Source organism: Hippoglossus hippoglossus, chromosome 4 (genome assembly GCF_009819705.1).
Source record: "Hippoglossus hippoglossus isolate fHipHip1 chromosome 4, fHipHip1.pri, whole genome shotgun sequence".
Taxonomy (NCBI): domain Eukaryota; kingdom Metazoa; phylum Chordata; class Actinopteri; order Pleuronectiformes; family Pleuronectidae; genus Hippoglossus; species Hippoglossus hippoglossus.
In genome coordinates, this window is record NC_047154.1 from 12,425,988 (window position 1) to 12,446,805 (window position 20,818).

A 20,818-nucleotide genomic window follows, 5' to 3' on the forward strand; every position below is an offset into this window, starting at 1 on the left:
ATGAAATCCTTTATTTGTCCCGGCTGAGGGAAATTCATCACTTTCTTCCTTATCTCTTTCTACCAATCTAATACTTCATATGTCATATATCTTTTTGTTCTTGCATTCCTCTCTGTGTCTAATGCAACATACTGTATCTCTGCTCTTCTTACTTACGGCCTCATGTATGCACAGTGAGATGAGGTGAGCTGCAACGCCTTCTGGTGACGTCCGAATGATCAGTGTAACTCTGTCAGATGTTTCCCTTTTTGTGTTCTCAGGAATTTCATGGATTGTTTTTCCCCTCCTTTGATTCATTTTATTGGCTTTTTGTCGATAAAATTAATCGGAGTTGATTAAAGATGAATCAAAGAAATCACAATGGCATCTTGTCATATGTGAGTCTGCATATCTGCTGACAGCTGCACAGTGACTTCAGCAGTCGTGCACTCATACTACAGCCAAATCAAATATTTCCATCTCCCAAAAATAGATATGAGACCTTGTCGAAGCTGCTGCTTCAACAGTGTGTGTGTGCATGAAGAACGGGATCAACAAGCGAGCCATTTGTTTTTCTGTTTTATTATAACAATGCCATATAAAATCAGTCATCTTCTCTCACAATCAGTAAACATGATTCTACTAAATCACCACTCTGCTGCATCCACAGTCACCTGCTGCTGCAAACCCCTGACATGTTATAAACTCCACAGGTCTGTTTGTCACTGCTTGGTTTTCAGTCAGTTCTCTGTTGATTAGGTTACTGTATTGTACGCATGCAGCTGTCTGATCACGGATCAGTTGTATTTGGCTTTCTAGAGGAGATCTCTCTTATAATAGTCCCACAGATTGCTGTCCTTTATCCTGAGCTGTAGAGCAACTGGATTGTGTAGAGAGACTTGGTTTAAGGATCAGTTTCACTGTTGCGTCATCCTCAGGATTTGGCGTAGCATGCCCTGCACTTCTTCATCCATTCGACCCTGTTGGGCAGCAGAGAATGATGCAAAGTTGCTGCAGATTAATCCTTGTTGCATATGCACAGGCAGAGTGCCCCTCTATAGGACAGACCCACCAGCAGCACCCAGGTTATTACCTACACAAACAAAACCTCTGATCCAACGCCAGACGCACCAGGTACAGACATCAGACACAGAGTGCTGCCTGTAACAACAGCGCTGCCCCATATCTTTACAAGATAGGCTTGAAAAGTTGAAGCACAAATCATGTACGGGTCTGAATGAAACTGTAATCAAACTGCCAAACACAGCAACTAGAAGCAATTAAGTAGCCAACAGATTTCTTAAAGATGAACATCTAAACAATCTCTCATCACCATGAACATAAAAGGTAATTAGAATGGCACTCAATAGATACTGTACCTTTGCCAAGGCCCAACCATCTGGATCTGCACCAAATTACAGACACTCATAAATATCAGTCCCCTAAACATGTCTAATTTTTAATCTAGATCCATGACTTAGTCCCTAAGAAATCAAGAAAACTCACAATGTTAAAGAGAGTGGGAAAAAATTAACTGGATCTGCACTGAAATTGTATAGATTTTTCCCTTACTCATACCAAAACTTCCAAAGGTTTGTGGTAATCTGTCCCCTAGTTTTGTGAAATCTATCTTAAAAACAAACGAACAAACTAGAATAGCTCTCAGTAGAGCACATACCTCTGTCAAGGCCAGACAATCTTAAATTCAAATCAAGCTGCACCAAATTACACACACTCATAGTTAACAGTTCTTTAAATGTGGCAGATTCTTTTCTCATCCATGAATTATTCCCTGGGAAAACTGTAAAATAAATCTTGGATCTGCATTCAAATTTGGTTTGTTCTTCCCTGACCCAAACAACATCCTTCCACCAAGTTATGTGGAAATCCATTCAGTGATTTTGTGTAATCTTGCTTACAAACAAACAAACCAACCCACACACACACACAGACGGGTGAAAACACACCCTCCTCGGTGGAGGTAATAATTAATGTGTACACCTCTGTGGTGGAACTGTACGATGAAACTGTCTGAGCCCTGCACCTCCTCTGTAATTTCATCCCCTCTGTCTGGTAAACAGAGATGTTGAACTGTAGCTGCCCGCTTTTTATTGTTTGCATTAAAAACTGGAGTGAATTCAGCCGTCAGTGCTATAAGTGGTTGGTCCAGCCAGTCGCACATAAAAGAATGTAACAGATCCAATGTGACACAGCAACCCCCCCCCCCTCCATAAAACTCAGGAAAAGTCTGAATTTGAGCTCTGGCATGTATGTGTGCATTCAACTGACCTGTGCAGCTGCCAGTAAATGTGAGCGGTACACAGTCACCACCTGTTTGTGCTTTCTCTCCCAGTCCTGCAACAAAAGGTCACAGAAAATGTTACTGCCGTGCCATTTTACATATTTGTTGATATTTAATGGTGATGTAGAAAAGAATCATGATCGTGTCAGCAGTCTCGTGTCAGGTCTCTCCTCACCTGGAGCTGCTGGGTGAGTGTAGAGATTCTGTTCTGCAGTGCCACTTGTTGCCCGGGGTTACCGAGATGCGTGGATGAAGAGGAGGACGTGATGCCCAGAGGAAGTGAAAGAGCTCCCAAGGCCTCCTTTAGCCGGAACACCTCCTTGGACAGCTCTGTGATCTGCACAGGGACAGACACACCAGTCAGCGGATAGTTTCCTCATCAGCAGAGATTTGAACAGCCACCCTCCCTCTCACCTTGCGGTCCTTCTCCTTCACCAGGCCCTGGGATTCATGCACGTTGTTGTGGAGCACCTGGATGTGGTTGGACTGCGCCTGTAGCTCGGCGAGCTGCTGCTGCACCGTGGCCAGCTGGGACTCTGCCACCTGCCGCTCACTCTTGTTAAAGAGAGCCTCTCTCTGCACCTGGAACACCTAAACCAGTAAAACCACCAGTGGCATCCTGACATGTTAAAAATGCTGATTGGTTATATGTCCAGTTCAGATGCTTTTCTGCTGATAAACAATCTCCCATTCATTCACAATTATCGCTCACTCTCTATTCACTGTTGGGGTTTACAGTGATGCGCTACGACCCTGCTCCTCCCCAGTCACCTCCAGTCTCCATATCCAATGCCCTGGTCGAGCCCATCTCATTCAAATCCTCCCTCCCTCCATCCCATCAACCTCCACCGGTGTCTTGACCCCGGGGGAGGTTCCCTATACTATGCAACCACACCCGTTTTTAACCTTGATGACATCACAGGGGGTGTGAGCGCCGATGACCTTTCATTTATATCACTTTTTTCTGTGCATGGCAACAAATGTTCTTTTTTCCATTGAAGTCTCCCCTGATTAAACTGAGGACTGACAGACACATTGGCAAAAAAATACACACGAGCAGAAAAACTGTCTTCACCATAAATCTCACGTTATACTTTCTCAGTCAAATCTATTCCTGCAACCATTTTTCTAAATGTTTTGCTCACGGGTATTTCCCATGGTTACAGTTGTCTCTTTCATCTCCCTACAACCACTCTGCAGTGAACCAGTAAATCTACACACCAACCATAAATGTGTTTCTGTTTGGGGCAAGTTTGATTTTACATGCTAAGGTGTGTGTGTGTGTGTGTGTGTGTGTGTGTGTGTGTGTGTGTGTGTGTGTGTGTGTGTGTGTGTGTGTGTGTGTGTGTGTGTGTGTGTGTGTGTGTGTGTGTGTGTGTGTGTGCCTACAAACGCTCAATTGCCAAACAGCCTGTTTTTGTAATAAAGTGACCTATTTTTAGCAGGACTCAGTTTATGAGGTACATAAAAGAAATCCTGCTCATGTGGCCCCCCTGATCAGCCTCTGTGTGTTTGCAAACCTGAGCTGGAAAAGCAGTTACTCAGTTTGCAAAGTGAGAGTATTTATAAATGCCCCGACACACGTGACATGGTCATCAGGATCCTATAGCGCACATACTTCAGTGCATCACCAAGCACATATAGAGAGGGATCAGTGAGACAGACGAGGGCACTGAATAGAGAAAGTAATACACTTATGAATAATGTAGAGGCAGGAAAGAGGCCTTCACGGAACATGGCTCACTTTGTGGCAGACACAAACACATCTAATGTGGCTTTAGACGGCATCAGAAAGGATTTGAGAGAAGCCAGAAACAAGAACACACATGCAAGCATACACACACACACACACACACACACACACACACACACACACACACACCTCGGTGCAAGTCTTCTCATGTTTGCGGGTGAGGTCGTTGAAACGAGCCGTGATGGCGTTGATATCAACCTGCAAAGAGAGCCGCAGGCCCTCGTGGTCCTCCTTGGAGATGAGGCCCTGCTCTGCGGCCTTCTGGGACTTCAGTTCTCTCAGCTCCATCTCTTTCTCAGTCAGGACGTCCTGTGCTGCTGCTGCACTGCTCTCGCTGGCCTGCAGGGAGCGCTGGAGCTCTGCCTGTGAGGCAAGAGGCAGAGATTGACTGACTGAAGCACATGTTCCTGTCTAGTGACAATTTGAAAGTTTGTGATCAAAAGGCTTTTACATTTAGCTATTTACAAGCCTTTTCACATTTCTGTATATACTGTGTATGTACCACAATATGAGTATATCATTTACTTTAGCTTTTTACCACATTTTTACAGTTTTCTAATCCCTAATTAATTTGAAAACAATTATTTTAACAAAAATGGAACCTTAGTGAAACTTTGTATTGGGTTTACTTTTATCGTGCAATTTCTAAATGGTAGATAACTTAGGTTTGACCAATAAACTTTAACTCAGGGTTGGAGTTTAACCCCTCTAGAATCAAGAGTGTGTTTTAAGATGGAATCCAGAAGTGAATCTAAAATATCCTGGATACGAATGCCACCATCTTGCGCATTTGGAGTCAAGCCCCAATACACAAGCTCAACAAATTACAAGTCAGTCTAAAGCTGTCAATCATGATGTTTCTCTCTGTTTAAATTGCTTCAAAAAACTAATTAGAACCAAACTTAATGGAGACACAAACACCTGAACATACATCGCTGTGAGAAGAACTACTTAAAATAGAAATCACAAACCATCTTTGATCTTAACACGTCCTGTTCTGGGGACCCCTCTTACCAGATCCAGAAGCAGTAGCCCAGTGAGAAATGGCCTCAAATCAAGTAAAGGCCAGACTCTATCCAGCCCCTCTAACTTATGTCTGCCCCCCTGCCCCTCTCATTTAAAAATTCTGCCTGAGTTGCTTCATTTAATCATTCTTGTCCTCTCCTGTCCTTGCTGACCTTGATTTTCTCATGCTCCTCTCTTGTTATGGCGTCCTGCATGGGCTTGAGTTTGGCCTCCAGTGTGGCAGCCTGCTCCTCAGCTTTGCAACGGAGGGTCTTCTCCTCCTGGAGCTCCTGCAGCGTCTGGGCCAGCTGTTCCGACACTGCGGAGAGCGCCTCCTTGTGCTTTGAGAGAGGCACCGCATCTTGCAGCTGCAGGGCGTCCAGTGCCCTGGCCTCTCGCTCCGCGCACAGGCAATCCAGAGCCTGGGCTGCTTCCTGTCGTGCCACCTCCAGCTCCTCTGTCACTGCTGCCAAGGTTCGTCTTGAGGGATCTGATTGGAGAGAGTCATGAAAATGGATAAAGAAGTCCCAAACTAACATCTAAATATTATACATATACTTTTTTTTTTTTTTTTAAATGGCACTACACACCTAATATGACTGAGGGCTCCGAGCTCTCCGAGTGTTCCTCCTCATCTTCCTCCTCATCATCACCACCACGTGGAGGAGGCCTGAGTCTCTCCAGCTCCAGCAGGGCATCGTTGAGCCGTCTGGCCACTGATACCCTCTCCCTGGCCAGCTGCTCACACTGGAGCCCCAGATTCACCTGCACCTCCTCCAGCTCAGAGCGTGGCACACACTTCCGCAGCTCCCCCTCTAGCTCTCCCAAACGCTCCTGCAGACGACGGACCTTATCTCCATCTCTCCCTGCTCCTCCCTCTCTGCCTGATACGCTGCTCTCTGCCAGGGCTGCCTCCAACTCAGCCACTTTGTCACGAAGGCCCTTCACCGTTTCCGTTTCTTTCCTTTCTCCGTCTTTCGCCACTTCTTCTTTCACAGACTCTTTCTTGGCCAGAGCAGCCTGAAGTTTTTCTACTTTCTCCGTCAGCTGTTTGATTGTGTTGCTGTCCTGGCCGCTCTGACCCCCCTTCACGCCCCGTGTCTTGGCAAGCTCCTCCTCTAGCTCCGTCACCCTCGCTCTCAGCTGCTGCGCCTCTTTACTCGGACCCTCCCCTGCAGCCCCAGACCCGCCTTCAGTGCCAGCACCTGCCATGGCAGTATCCCCCTCACCACACTCCACAGAGAGCACCCCGAGAAGCATCTGCTCCTTCAGCTCTTCCAGCTCGGACTGGGAGGAGGCCAACTGCTCCTCTAACACACTCAGCTTCTCCTTCAAAGCCTCTGTACTCTCTGTGGTTGCACCTCCTTCCTGAGACTTGCCACTGCAGAAGAAGATAAGTATTATTAATCTCAAGTAATGCCAAAGTTACATTTCTAGCATCATACTAGTCGACATTGTTTTCATCAATCAGTTTAAAGCAACACTATGCAACTTTTTTACTGTGAAATAGCAGCTTCAAAATGATTTAGATGTTACACTGTCAAAAAATATTGAGAATGGTTCTGCTTCCATTCCCACTCCTCACCCTAAACATTTGTTCTTGCTCTATGTAACTAAAGTGAGCAGGTAAGATCTCCTGTGAGAAGCGTGAAAGTAATGCTGAACAGTAAATCAGTTCAAAAGACTAAGAGGTCATTGAAAATCTAGCGTTTATATCCGATATTCAGTGAGGAAACTTGAAATATCAAGATTCCTCACTGAATATCACTGAATGGTTTTGGTGTACTTGTTGCAGCGACAGTCTTCTGGTTCAGGAAGCCGGGGATCATGAGTGTTGAGGAATTTTTGACCATCCTCACACATTACTGTATATGCCACTATATACTATGTATATAATGTATATTGTATATTACACATTATATCTGTACAGGAGAATAGTGCCTGTCTAATTCCACAGATACTCCCTTCTCTCTCTAAGCAGTACCAAAGGTCAGGTTATAGATAAAGGGCCAATCAACAGTACATTGTTGTGTCTATGTTGTGGGACGTTCATATGTGATCTAGGAATGCATACTTTAGGCTTAACTATCCAATAGGATGCGAACACCTACGTGTAACATGGAGAGTGACAGAAATTCTAGCCATTCATGGATGTGCTGTTATAATACAACAGAATGAATCACCACGTGTGGCTGCAGAGGGCGCTGTGGCTCCGTAAAAGTTACATAGTGTTGCTTTTATCTTTATGTGCCAAATGTTCCCAAAGGCCCTGGTGATGAACAGTGCAACAACTCACATATATTCAATTTACAAATATAAAAAATAAAGACAAGAACCAAAAGTAAAACAACGGACATTTTTCTCATTAAATAAAAAAATTAATCAAAATAAACTTATTATTGATCACTTATTACTTACTCTAGGTGAGATATTTCACGTCACTCTATTCTATTGTATCTACTAATTAATTATTCTACCAATCACTTCAGCATTACATCATACAATCTTGAAAACACTTGCTTATTGAAGCGTCACAATGTACATGTATTTTGATACATATATATTTCATCAGTCCTCAGTATAGAAGATAAATAACAAAAAGAAACCAACAAACCAACAAATCACAACCTAGATGACAAACATTTAGCATCTAAGCCTTCATGCTTCAGGAGAAATGTAAAGGCTCAGCACTTTTAAAAATGGCCCTGTTCAAGGCAGCAACCAGATACTGCTGAGGCTGACATTAGCAAAGGTGTGCACATCTCAGAATAAATTTAATACAGGGGAGTTAACCCGTTTGAATGGATAAATACATGAATCAGTCTTACCGCTTGTCTGCCACGCTGCAGGTCTCGTATGAAGCCTGGGCCTGAGAGAGGCGCTCCTGAAGGGATTCAAACTCCTTCCTCAGGGTCTCATACTGAGCTAAGGGGACGGAGTCCGGGCTGGAGGTCTGCATGTCTGTGTCGTCCTTCTCAAACATCTCCAGCATCTGTATAGCACACAGAGGAAATCATTTAATAATAATAATAATAATAATAAAAATAATAATAATAATAATAATAATAATAATAACAACATCTAATTTAATCTTTATTTGTAAAACAATAGCTTAAGAAAAAAAAAAATTAATAATAATATGGACAATGTCCACTTTTATAATTTATCAGCCAGTGCTGGGTAACTATGTACATTGCAATGAGGAAACTAATAATGTCATTTCATGAGATATTTTCTCCCTGTTAAATCTCCACATCTTTTTAACACCACACTCCCAGTTTGTAACAGGGTTTCTGTTATGAACATAACTTATTTATACATGAAAGCCTAAGCACATATAACCTTGGTGATATCACCCTAGGTTTCTTTCAGACAGAGCTCCCCCAGAGCCACAGAAGACTGTGCCTCTGTTTCCACAGGCTCAATAAAACTCCCAGAGAATAATAAACTGACCTTTATGAGTAAAATCACCAGAGCTCCCTTTAATTAACCTGAGTCATTATAAATCTTATTCTGTTCTGCATCATTTACAGTAAGTCACAGCAGGAGATGTGGTTCTGACCTTTCTTTCTCACATCCTCTCTTAAATTTTACCTTCCCCACTTTCCTGTCTGGTTCTTCTTAAAACACAGCAGGACAGAGCTACATCACAGCTGCTCGTGCAGTGGTGCAACCCACAACACGAGAGAATACTGTTAAAAGAAAACTTTAACCGTTCATCCAGCGTGACCCAGTTAGTGAGGGATGACTACAAAATGCCCCCATGTCTGCATCCGATGTTGTGTTGTTCTATTTATACTTGCGTGAACACAAGTGGCTCAGTGCATTAGTGCACCAGAGTGCAGCGTCATAAACTTTAAGTGGTCATGACTAATGCTCCGGCCGGGGACACTCAGCTCCCCACCAAACAGCATCTTCATCTTCTGCCAGGAAAACATTTAATAATCACTTCACTATCGCTATCGATTTAAACTCTCTTTAAAGAGACTGTGTGGGTTTGTAAAGTCGTTTTCAGACATAAACTCTGTGGGTGGGGTCAGGGAGGAGCATGCAAGAGGCAGGACATGACGTATGAATTCCACTGTGGAAATCACATTTTTTTTCGTTTGCAGCACATCATCACCAGCGTGGGCCCTTATCTCCAAAACTCTTGAACCTCGTCTTTCGCAGATGACATTTTTTCTGTGTTTTCCACGTGAATGGATCCTCTTTTTAATCCTGAGATATTTGTATTCTTTATTTGTCCAGTGCGGCTTAGAGACATCATCAACAGGCCCACTCGCTCTCCGTGAACTTTCCTTCTGTATTCTCACATTGGCTTACACAGACATTTTATCAGGCGGCTGGCAGAAAAAGCAACTGACTCAGACATTTGTATTCACACACACTCATGTGTCTCAGTAGGTGTGAGTGTGTTATGTTCATTAGCTAAGTGTATTTATGTATTTGTGTTCTCCCTGACGTTACCTGTACTTTGAGAACAAGCTCGGAGTTCTGCGAGGTTAGTTCCTCTATTTGTTGACGCAGCTCAGCAACAGCTCCTGGGTCTGCGGGGCCAGGGGAGGGACTGGCTGAGTCAGTGTCCTCATCCTGAGCAGGGGAGGCTCTGGAGCGCTTGGAGAGCAGCTTCTCTAATGGGAATGTTCCAAAGAAACCCACCAACAGGAATAATTATTCAGTAGTCAGTAATACACGCAGGAAAGCCCACATGGTATAGCAGGGATACTAGCTTGGACATACATGCATGCTCTGTGCCAGGGCCCGGGGGAGGACATACACACAGATCGCCTACCTGGGAAGTCAAACATTTCATCCATGTCCTCAGAGTCACTGGCCTCAATACCATGATCTCCCTTCAGCTCCTCAAGCAGCTTGTCTCTCTCTGCCTCGGCCTCCTCTAATCGCTGCTTTAGTTGGGACAACTATTGTGCACACAAAAACCCACACAGAGGCAATATGTTATCTGATGTGGATGCAAACACACAGAGATGTAGTGAGAAAGTTCACATGAAATCGTTAATTATTTTTCAAGGTGTGTCTGCAGTACCTCTTCCAAGGCAGAGATGGCGCTCTGCTGCTGCTGCTCCAAGGCCTTGATCTTCTGAAGCAGGCGGCCTCTCTCCAGACGGAGCCGTCGGATCTCCTCAAACACCTCCTCGTCTTCCGCCTTACACAGACAACCACAAAAAATATGACCAACCTCACAAGTTTGTATTGCATGCACTACAAAGTGTAAACATCAGCAATGAATAAACAATACTCAAGATTAGAGAGCCGACCTGGGCTGGTTGCTGTGTTTCTGGAGGAGGGGTCTGGCCGGGGGGAGCAGGACTCCGGGGCTGAGGAGAGGGAGGCAAAACCTGCACCTTTGAGACAGAAAAACAACCAAATTTAACTTTATTAGTCATTACAGAGATACATGAACATGCTTGGCCTAATGTAGTGAAAAAGACATTAAAATCTGGGAGTTATAAAATAAATCTTTGCTTTTCTTGGTTGTATCACTTTGAAAATGACAGGATCTGATGAAGAAAACGACCAGGTTTAATCTGATATGTTATATGCACTGGTGATTCTGGTGATACTGTAAGGCTGGCCTTTAAGTGCGGGTTAAATAATGGGTTTTCCATCCACTGATGGTTCTTTCAGTACCTGGAGAGGAGAGCGGGGTGGTGGAGGAGCTTTCCGTTTGCGGGGGGTAGTCCCCCCCTGCACTGATGAGGCGCCTGAGGGGACTTGCGGCGGCTGTGTGTGAGTTAGGAGGGCGATCACAGACAAGCAGAGGTCAAGCTCAACTTAAAATGGAAAAGCAGAGGTAACTGAGATAAAGACAAAGGGTCAGCAATAAGCCCCCCCAAAAAAAGAGAGCTGCACACGAAAAACAATGACCTCATATTGGAAAACATGCACAATATGATCGGCCGGAATGGGGCATGAGCTCATTGACGGAGGGAGTGATGCAACACAAAGCCTTGCAACCTTACCTCCTCGCCTGCGCCCTCAGAAGCTACGTGTGCAGAGGGAAAAGACACACACAGCAAAAAATGTAACCTCGACAGCAGTGAGGTTCAGGCACATGTGAATATATCCACACAGACACAAACACACACAACTATACACACTTTTACTTCCATCCACTTTTTAAAATAAAGTATATCATAGTGGTTTTCATGTATCTTGTCGTAAATCCACCAAAATGTAGAATAAGAACTAATGTGGTCATGCATCATTCACCTAATTCTCTCTTTCATCTCCTTTTTCAACCAGTCACACATCTGTTTCTCATATAACAACCGAGTCTTTGTTAGGAGAGAAAAGTGGATCGAGCCTTTCGTCTCCTTTCTTTTCAAACCCAACTTTACAATCACATCCAGCTGCCGTCCTGATCTGATTCCTCTTATTACAGTCTTATTACAGCATAACAACCTGTATCTATCTAGGATACACTGATGGTACGTTATTTGTTTCTGTCACATGTTGTGAGCTGTTTCATTTAGAGAGCTAACGTATATTTATAATTATCCCATCCCTTCTATCTCTCCAAATCAAAAAAAAGCTCAAGCGGGCCTCATACTGTACCTGGAGGAACTCCGTCTTGCAACATCTGTGAGACACGCTGGTTGCCCGTGGTTACGCTGTAGTCGGTGGCTTTGTGTCCAAGGGCGTCGACCAGCTGCGTGTTGGCCCCGCCTCTCAGCAGAGCCTCTACAGTTTCAATACTGTCACTCTCACAAGCCAACATTAACGCAGATCTGCGATTCACATACAGGATCATGACATAGCGAGAAAATACTGAATCTACCATAAAACAACTGTGAAGTCCTGTAGAATCACATGTCATATTCATTTTAGACTTGTATGATTTAGTATCGGTGTTGCATTTAGTAGTGTATCAGAATCAATTATGAGTAAATGTATACAACAAATCAGTAAATTGTTTGTATCTCTATCTGTAATGATGGAGCCTATAAATGTTGTCTTCCACCTTGCAAATGTTAACTACTAGATAATTAATCTCCTCCTAGAGGTCATCTAAACCCAAATTAAAAGCTGTTACTCCCTGCTGGGGGTCCTGACCTTCATCCCTTATAATCCCCCCCCCAAATACCCTCAATGACTGGAGGAATCCACCCTGCGCCCTGACCCAGACAAACCTACTGCTGGGACAATAATCTGGAAGAGGTTTTTATCTGAGCTAAAGAAGCTGCATCGTGTCCCAGTCTGCCTCAAGTCATTCAACCTTTCAGTATTGAGATGGACAGAGGATAATCCAGCTGCATCCCTAATTTACCTCCCCTGGTTGTCCTGAATGTTTGCATTGGCACCTCGTCCCATCAGGAACACACAGAGCTCCACTCTGCTCATCTGAGCTGCTAAGATCAGAGGGGTGGCCCCGTCCTTACACAGACAAACAAGATTATACAAACATCATGCAGCCACAGCAACTTTGGTTGTAATCAAACCAAGAGTAAATAAAAAGTAATATACAATCTCTGTAATAATAACTTACACTATCCTGGACATCCAGATCGGCTTTAAAGTCCCACAGGGTCTCAGTGCAGGACAAGCAGCCACTAACCGCTGCAGACAATATTCAGAACTATGGTTGAAATCCAGATAACATAAACTTACATATAGAAATGATGGATAAAAGATTCAGTGTCGGGGGTTAAATGTTCATAAACACCTATTTGCTTTCAATATGCTACTTGAATGGGATCTATATTAGTGTGGGAGCGTGTGAACTATGTGAGTATGTTACTGTTTGGCTACAGTAACCAAACTGCTGTGGTTGTGTAAGTGTTACCTGCATGATGAAGTGGTGTCCTGCCAATGCTGTCGGTGCAATCAACTGCCAATCTCTCCTGTCAGAGAAAACTTAACATTAAAAAACCCTTAAAATTTGTTTGCCAAGCTTTTAATCTATTTACCAAGCAACCAAGTAGTTTACCTGTAAGAGTCTCTTTAAACACTCTGACTGGCCGTTTTTGGCTGCGAGGTGGAGGGCGCTAAAGCCTGGAGTCAGACAGTCAGAAATAAAGGGACATTTATAAACAATCCATGACATTCAGCAACCTTGGCTTTAAGGATAAAACTCTTATTGGGTAATGAAATACCGTACCAGCCCCGTCAGGGACGTTGACATCCGCTCCATGAGAGATGATAACCTCCAGACAGTCCAGTCGGCCTCGGGATGCACTGAGGTGGAAACTGTGACACAGAGGAAGGACAATACTTGTGATTAGAGATGAGAAATGAGAAATGTTTTCTCCATTTAAAATGTCTGATTCTGTGGAATTGTTCCAAAACGGATGGTTTATGGCAGTTCAGCTCGAGCCGGACCGATATATTGGTTAGCCTGTAATATCAGCCAATATGGGTATATTTGGCCTTCATTTTAATAAGACAGAAAACTAATGGTGAAAGGGAGGCAGAGAGAGTCGGGACGACATGCTGCAAAGGGCCACTATATACGCATCGCCGTTTATGGCATTGGCCCTTATGAAAAAGTTTCATTTTACAGTTTAATTTGTTAATTCAAGTGCTACATAATGTTAATGGTTAAACTGTAAAAAATCTAAACTCAATTACAAACAATCTCTTAGGAATTGTTGCCATTTTTTTAAATATCAAAATTGGCTGATGTATTGGAATCTTTCAGTACCGAACATTGGTATCGGCACCAAAAATCCATATCGGTCGGGCTCTATTTACAGCAAAAGAGAGAAGGTGATAAAACAAAAAAATGTCATCAGTGTTGGGTAGGTCCTTCCATGAAAAATTACTTATGTTGCATTAGAAATTATTTGTTTGGTATTGTTAAATATATTTTACACTTTATTTTAATATTAAAAGTCATTGTTAAATTTCCAGAGTAAATAAAAAAACGTTAATGATTAACTTACGCCGACTTGCCCTCAGCGTCCAGCTTGGTGGGACAGAGACCTTTTTTGACGATGAGGGCAGAGACCTTGTCGGGTTCATTCTGCTCCACGGCCTGCAGCAGCCTCTCATCACTCTTACTCCAGTCCTGACTCTGGGGGGGGAGAACAGGTCATCACCCTGCACTGCCCCAAAGGAAACTGATACCACACTGCATAACTCACAACATACCACAGAGGGGATGGGCTGCTAAAAGAAATATGAGGAAATTAGAATGTGCGACAACCGATTATGATGAAATACGTTGTTTTTGCCTGAGATCATTGAGAGGGCAGTTTTGCAAGTCACATACTTTTAAGATAGAAATATCAGAAGCAGAATGTGAAAACTTGTCAGTATTCTTGCCTATTCATTCATTTGTTTACTGGCTCTATAGAGAAGATACCTACTGGCAGTGGCAGCAGGCTGAGACAAGGACAAAACCGCTTCATCAGGCTAAAAACAGGCTGCTGAGGATCCATACTGCTAACAGGACGTCACACACTCAACTAAATACAGCCACAGTGTACAAACCCACCGCCGTGTGTCCTGGCTGACAACATACACTGATGCCCGGCTACAGATCAAGTCCAGTATAACACCAGATAGTGCAGAGAACTCAGCTGAACATTAAGTTTAAATCCCTTAGAGGTCACAGCATCACATCGGTGATATACATACCATAACATTAATTCTACACTGACATAGAAAAGCTTGTCACACATAAGCTCAGACACACATCCATACAGTAACACTGCTACTCTCTGTGCTCTCGTCTGCCTTTGCAGCACCTCCCTGTCCGCATCCAACACAGCATCCTGTCGTCCTGATCCTGCTGCTAGCAGGGACACAGACAGACTTACCATTGCACCTCATACACAAACACATGCACATTGCCACCTCCTTCTTTTCATCCCTGTCCTCTCCGCTCTATAATCTTATATCATTTATCTGCCTCCCTGTAGCAGCAGCCTCTGTTTTCTCTATAAGTTTTTGTCGGGTCCTGCACGGTTCCCCTGCTGGCAGCGTCACAGATCTGTTCCTCTGCAGTTACAGAGCGGAGCGGGGCCTGTGTGATGTGAGGACTCAGCACAAAGAGGAGAAACGAGCTGGACAAGCTGCACTCTGTTCTGCTGGATAGGATGGTTATTTATAGTATCTAATATCTATCTATCAATCAATCATTCAATCAATCAATCATTCTATCTATCAATTAATCTGTCTATCTATCTATATATATCTATATCTGTCTGGCTGTTAAGTGAAACTATGTATCAGCATCATCCAAGACGACCAGCTTTGTCACCATTGTTGTGCGGATCACTTAGTGTGCAGTCCAAGGTAACAGGGAGGTAGAATTTCCCTTTAAGTCGACCTGACAGTAAATGGTGCTAAGAGCATCGTCAGGATCTAAATGCTCAGACCACACTGTGGAGCCAGGAGCTGCAGGTTTATCTGTGTGCACCTCTGCACCGGCGCTGCAGGGGTGCAAGGTCTGTGACACCAGTTAGCCAGTCTGCTACACGGAGCAGGAAAAGAATCTTAAAATGTAAAAAATGCAGCACATTAGAGAACTAGGTTGACCCCCACATTATAAAGCCCTTCAAGGTAATGTAGTGGCAACAGCAGGGAAGTAGGAATTCCTTGATTCCTTGTGTGTGTCTGTGTGTGTGTGTGTGTGTGTGTGTGTGTGTGTGTGTGTGTGTGTGTGTGTGTGTGAATAATTAAAGGCTACCTGAGATATCTGGTTATAGCAGCAGTCTGGAGACAGACCTGCTCTCCTGCTGCTGCTCAGTGACACTGAATCCCAGTTCCCCCCATAAAAACACACACACACACACACACACACACACACACACACACACACACACACACACACACACACACACACCCACACCCACAGTGATATCTTTACAAAAACCTATTCAGGTAAAACACCCCTTGAAAGGCTTATTTCTCTCCACAGCCTGTGGACATACAGTCAGAAAACAGGTATAGTACATGTTCAACAGATGGCTCTTACCTCATTCTTTTTAAACTTTGCCTTCAGACTCTTCATAATCACTCGATAGGCACTGTGTCAACATGTACACTGAAATAAACAAGAGAAATAAACAAATGTAGTTATTATAGATGTATGTAATGGGAAGTTACAGCTTATCCAGTTGGGTCAGTTGGGTTTTTCTATTCCCCCACTGGGTTCCACATATACACTGAAATAAATAAGATAAATTACACAAACTTAACTATTAGATAAGTATGTTATTGAAAGTTAAATCTTATCCAATGTGTCTCAGGTGGTTTTATATTTACTCCAATCAACATGTAGGTGTCAATCCTTTTTTGAACATGCTATGTGATGTAGTTTATGAGCAGTAGCAGCATGCAGCCTACCTGTGGAGGACGGTCCTGCTCCAGGTGACTTTCTCCTCTGTCCCATCAGCTGCTGCTCAGTAGAAACACTGGAGTCACTGCTGCTGCCTGGAGGAAGCACCGATGCGCCCGCCTCCGTCGTAAATCAGCCAATCGGCAATGCGCAAATACGCCGGATCAGCGTTTGATTGGCAGTGAGGGTCAACATATGTGTCGCGTGCAGTCTAGCCCGCGGGGCACTTCCTGAAAAGTGACATGTGTTCATGTTAAACACAACGTAAAACGCCATTCCAGCAATTACACTGAGTCATTGTGTCGGGGTTCTCCATTACAATGGCTCCTCTTTAGCTCATCACACGGAGGCGGTGCGGGGACAGGTTCCTCTCTTTAGTTTGGACTTTTTGGGCCAATCACCTAAACGTAAGGCTGGAGTTAACCAATCACGTCGCTGGAGGATCTGAACCCGGAAGTTGTCACTTTCTAAGCACATGAGAGGTGAGTGGTTCCTTTTTCTTTTTTTTAAACGTAAGTTTATACCACCACTGAATCTGATGCTGGTTAAAGCTGGAGTACACATGGAAGATAGAAACCTTGCTTTTTTAGATGAATAACCTGATTGTGTTATGGAAGCACTTAATTCACAGATGTAAATAAACTTTTTTGTTACTGTACTTGTTTATGCTCACTGAATAAGACCCCTCAGTTATCTATTTATTTAACTTTTGCAACTCTACTACTAGTCTACTGTTATTTCAACTTTGATAAGCGATGCCTGGCTTAAAGGGATACTATTTATCTTCCCACCACTATGCCGATGGAGGGGTGGGTGAAGGGTTTGAGTCCACACAACACTTTTGGACTTTCATGGGTAAACAGCATTGCAGCCAAATCCAATTCAATAGAAGTAAATGGTGACCGATTCTTCAAATGTAAAAAAAAAACACAGAAAAAACAAACATAACATGTCTCCATACTGCTCCTGTGGTGTCATCTTAGAGTCTGTAAGCTCCGACATTCATATTCGACTTGATACAGCGTAATTTACACTGTGTTTTTAGCCTAGATGTCCGCTGATCCTCTCTATTGTGGATCACAGCAGACATTTAGGCTAAAAACACGGTGTAAATGATGCACTTCACCCACCCTTCCATCGGCACAGTGGTCAGTAGATAATGAGTCAGTTTTCATTTTTGGGCGAGCTATCCCTTTAAGGTTTGTATTTGTAACAAGTATTTTCAATAAAAAAAAAACTTGAGAGGTGAGTGAAACCTGAAAAGTTAAAAAAAGTAGTTAGGAGGACTAAATTAACTAAAACAGCTAATTATTATATAAATAATTCTACTATTCAAGGTGCTAATGAGTTTATACACTTAATTAAACTGATAATTTACTGTGGCACAGACATTAACACATCTATTACCAGAAATGGATGCTGACACAAATTTTCCCACAAACTATGAAGTTATATGAGACCTGCCTCTAGGTTTATTTCTAGACGAGGCATGCAGTACACTTGAGCTGTCAGCTGAGGGCAGTAGATGTAAGGCAGATCAAACTACATAAAAATAATTATTCCTTCCAGTCTGTGCAGCCTCTTCTCCAGCCCCCGACTCATGACATTCATGACTTTCAAAGATAGCCTTTGTTGGTGAATGTCTACCGCTACTGATCTGCAACAGAAAGAAAAGCTTGTTTTTTGATTTACCTTTTTAAAATATTATAATTGATGCTGTTATTGAGCGTCTGCATGAAGCCTGAAGTTCAGAGAAAATGTCTTATCCATATTTAGCCCTTTATAATGAGGGAGTCTTGTTAATCCTCTGAACTATTCCACTGCGACGTCTTGTTTCCGATTCAATTAAATCTTTGGCTCTGATGCAACCGTGTTTATTTTGCATTTAGAAAAAAACACAATGATTTTTGTACCTTTCTGCCTGTCTGTCTCATTATCTCTTCTCCCTCTCTGTTTTCACCATTTGTCTTCCGCAGTATCTCTGTCTCTCTCTCTCTCTCTCTGTGTTTTATTTTCTATTTCTTGCTCAGTATTAATCTTTTCTGCAGGTTCTCACGCTGGCTATAGGACGGAAAGAAAAAATGAAATGTATGTCTTATATGTTACTGGCTTGTAGGGGTGTAAGGCTGGTCAGAGTTGTGCAGATGAAAAATGTGTGGCTGAGAGGAGGGAGAAGAGAGGGGAGATTACTGCTGCATTCAGAGATGACAGAGAATAAAAATACAAAGGTAGAAAAGAGAGGCAGAGAGAGGGAAGGAGACGATATGTTTTGTCATTTGAGCATCTTAACTTTTTGAAATAGGGATTGCATGGGAAAAGCATCCACATCTATTGTGCAAACAAATGATCCACAAGTATCAAAGTCCATGTGTTGTGCCAACAAGATCTCTATCAACTTACTGAATGAGTAGATCTCATTCCCAGAAGATAAGACCTTGAGCAGAGCATATTGATCGGGTCCCGTCTCGATAATGACTAGCTCTCGCAGAAATGTGAATCTTGTTCCCGCAACATTTTGTAGTACCTTCAATCTTGTTCTGTTATAAAACAAACATTGAACTACTGAAGTGAGACTGGTTTTAGATCTTTCAGTCACATCTGGGCAGATTCTTTCCCACATGAAGAAAGGTAATTTGGCAAGCGTTTACATTTGCTGCTATTTGATCCTGTCTTCAAGTTGAATGCTCTGTAACTAACTGGACTGCAGGGAGCTGAACGTGACTTCAGATTTCAAAAACCGGAGGAGCCCAGGCTTGGAAACCACTGGTGCATGCAGGGGGAGCAGGAAGATGTGAAGGTCTTGATGGGATAATGTTGTTGTGGCTGTGGTGGCGGGGTTGGATTCTCGCACGATGACCTCACCGAGTCTCCCACCCCTGGGAGAGAGTGAGCTCATGAGCGTTGTAAAGAAAGAGGCATTTACCGTCTCTTAACAGACTTAGATGGGCCTCATACCCACTGTAGCACATAATCCATTTTGCCAGCGTGGACCGTGGATAGTGGGACATTTCTAAGAGGATGAAACATGCTTAGAAAGAGAGCAAAGAAAAAGATGAAAGAAAGGGGATGAAATTGAAGAAGATGATTTATTCTTTGAGTGCTGTAAAGGGCTGGACATTAAAACAATATCATTAATTATCACAATCACAGTGAGGAGGTTTAATGCATAAATTATCTACCTCCGATTTGTCAAGTGTTTGTCATCTCTGCGCATAAAGATGAGTTTAAAACCACAACCTTCACCCAGGAGCAGAAACCAGTCTTCAAACTTACAAGTGAACAGTTGTATTGCCATCACCAAATCTGAGCTGTCCATGCAGAAAGGAGTATTGTAATCTACCCATGTCACAATGGCCACACACCATTAGTCTTTATGTGGAGCTACTTTATTAGACGAATAAATCTAAACCTTGGTTGGTAGCATGCTCCAGTTCTTCTGGGCTGTGGGTAATACGTGAGCTACAACTTCTCTTTAAAACCCAGGGTTGTATTCTTCTCCTGTCTTCTTAAACAGCAACACAGCAAAACAGTACATAACTCTGGATTTTCAACAGGCCTCTCTACTCAACCTTGTTACACTCATACCTGCCCTGCATAAATCAACAGCAGGTAGGAACCAATTAACTCCTTGACATGCAGCAGCAACTTGAATATATAAATGAAATACTAATTAAAGTGCTCTAAGGGATAAGGTAACAATCATGCTTTTAACAGTAAAGATAATTCTGCAAGTGAACAATACTGCATTGGAATGATTCCCACTCAAATATATGACTTACATTATAAACTACATGGCTCATGAGGAACATAAAATGTGTGTGTGTACCATAACTACGGTTTCACCATTGTTGTCTCTTCTCCATCTCTCTCCAAGAAAGTCACAGTGCCCTCCTAGTTATTATGTGCCTTCCTCTATCCGGCTTCTGATCTCAGCCTTGGATCCTTTGCATGCTGCAATATCACATGGGGACTCAGTATTAACTCATAATGTGGTGAATTTGGAGAATCAAAGTGAAAAAGAAGTGAAAAAGAATAAAACTAAATTCACAAAATAGACCCTAACCATAAAAAGAATCCATAACAATAAGAACTTCACTTCCACACTGTTGTAGGATTTCCCTCTTCACCAAACGCTTCTTGGAGAGAGCAGAACACAGTTTTGTTCAGCCTTCGGGCCTTTTGTAGTTTTAGGTTCTTTCTTTAGGGGAAACTGCAAAATAGTCATATTTAAAACCCACTTGAGGCTACAACATTAAAAACTCCGTGATGTCATGCAAATAAATAATGCACATCTTTTGGAGCACATTCGTGGGAGCTGGAGTCTCATCCCCCTCTCCTCCTCCTCCTCCTCCTCCTCCTCCTCCTCCTCCTCTTCTTCCTCTGTTCTTCATTTGTTTTCCCCATGCAGCTATCGTGAAGAGGATGCACTGTATCTCTGGGTTGCAGCCCCCGTGTAGATGTGCAGATATTT

The 20,818-nt window shown here is 43.0% G+C and overlaps 1 protein-coding gene across 4 annotated transcripts; it reads right to left on the minus strand.

Moving 5' to 3' along the window:
* Window positions 1-504: 504 nt before the first annotated feature.
* ankrd24 (ankyrin repeat domain 24) lies at window positions 505-16,731 on the minus strand. 4 transcript variants are annotated; one of them, XM_034584015.1, is made up of 23 exons: window positions 16,356-16,731; window positions 15,985-16,053; window positions 13,946-14,076; window positions 13,162-13,250; window positions 12,991-13,055; window positions 12,847-12,904; window positions 12,550-12,620; window positions 12,331-12,437; window positions 11,619-11,791; window positions 11,024-11,046; window positions 10,692-10,784; window positions 10,319-10,399; window positions 10,087-10,206; window positions 9,832-9,961; window positions 9,507-9,670; window positions 7,868-8,031; window positions 5,630-6,420; window positions 5,213-5,529; window positions 4,164-4,397; window positions 2,696-2,872; window positions 2,457-2,618; window positions 2,269-2,334; window positions 505-959 (listed from the first exon to the last, which is right to left on the minus strand). In XM_034584015.1, the coding sequence occupies exons 2-23, from the start codon at window positions 16,018-16,020 to the stop codon at window positions 897-899; spliced, it is 3,315 nt and encodes a 1,104-aa protein (XP_034439906.1). In that variant the 5' UTR covers window positions 16,021-16,053; window positions 16,356-16,731; the 3' UTR covers window positions 505-896. The 4 variants fall into 4 exon arrangements, with proteins under 4 accessions (XP_034439906.1, XP_034439907.1, XP_034439905.1 ...); XM_034584016.1 differs by lacking the exons at window positions 15,985-16,053; window positions 16,356-16,731 and adding an exon at window positions 14,372-14,984 and having other exon boundaries at window positions 4,233-4,397; XM_034584014.1 differs by lacking the exons at window positions 15,985-16,053; window positions 16,356-16,731 and adding an exon at window positions 14,372-14,984.
* Between the last annotated feature and the right edge of the window lie 4,087 nt (window positions 16,732-20,818).

Coding starts and splice junctions, on each gene's coding strand:
- ankrd24 (XM_034584014.1), bottom strand. CDS start 14,443: ATGGATCCTCAGCAGCCTGTTTTTAGCCTGATGAAGCGGTTTTGTCCT. Junction 9,671..9,831: donor TGAAATGTTTGACTTCCCAG/GTAGGCGATCTG, acceptor CATTCCCATTAG/AGAAGCTGCTCTCCAAGCGC. Junction 5,530..5,629: donor GGAGCCCTCAGTCATATTAG/GTGTGTAGTGCC, acceptor CTCTCCAATCAG/ATCCCTCAAGACGAACCTTG.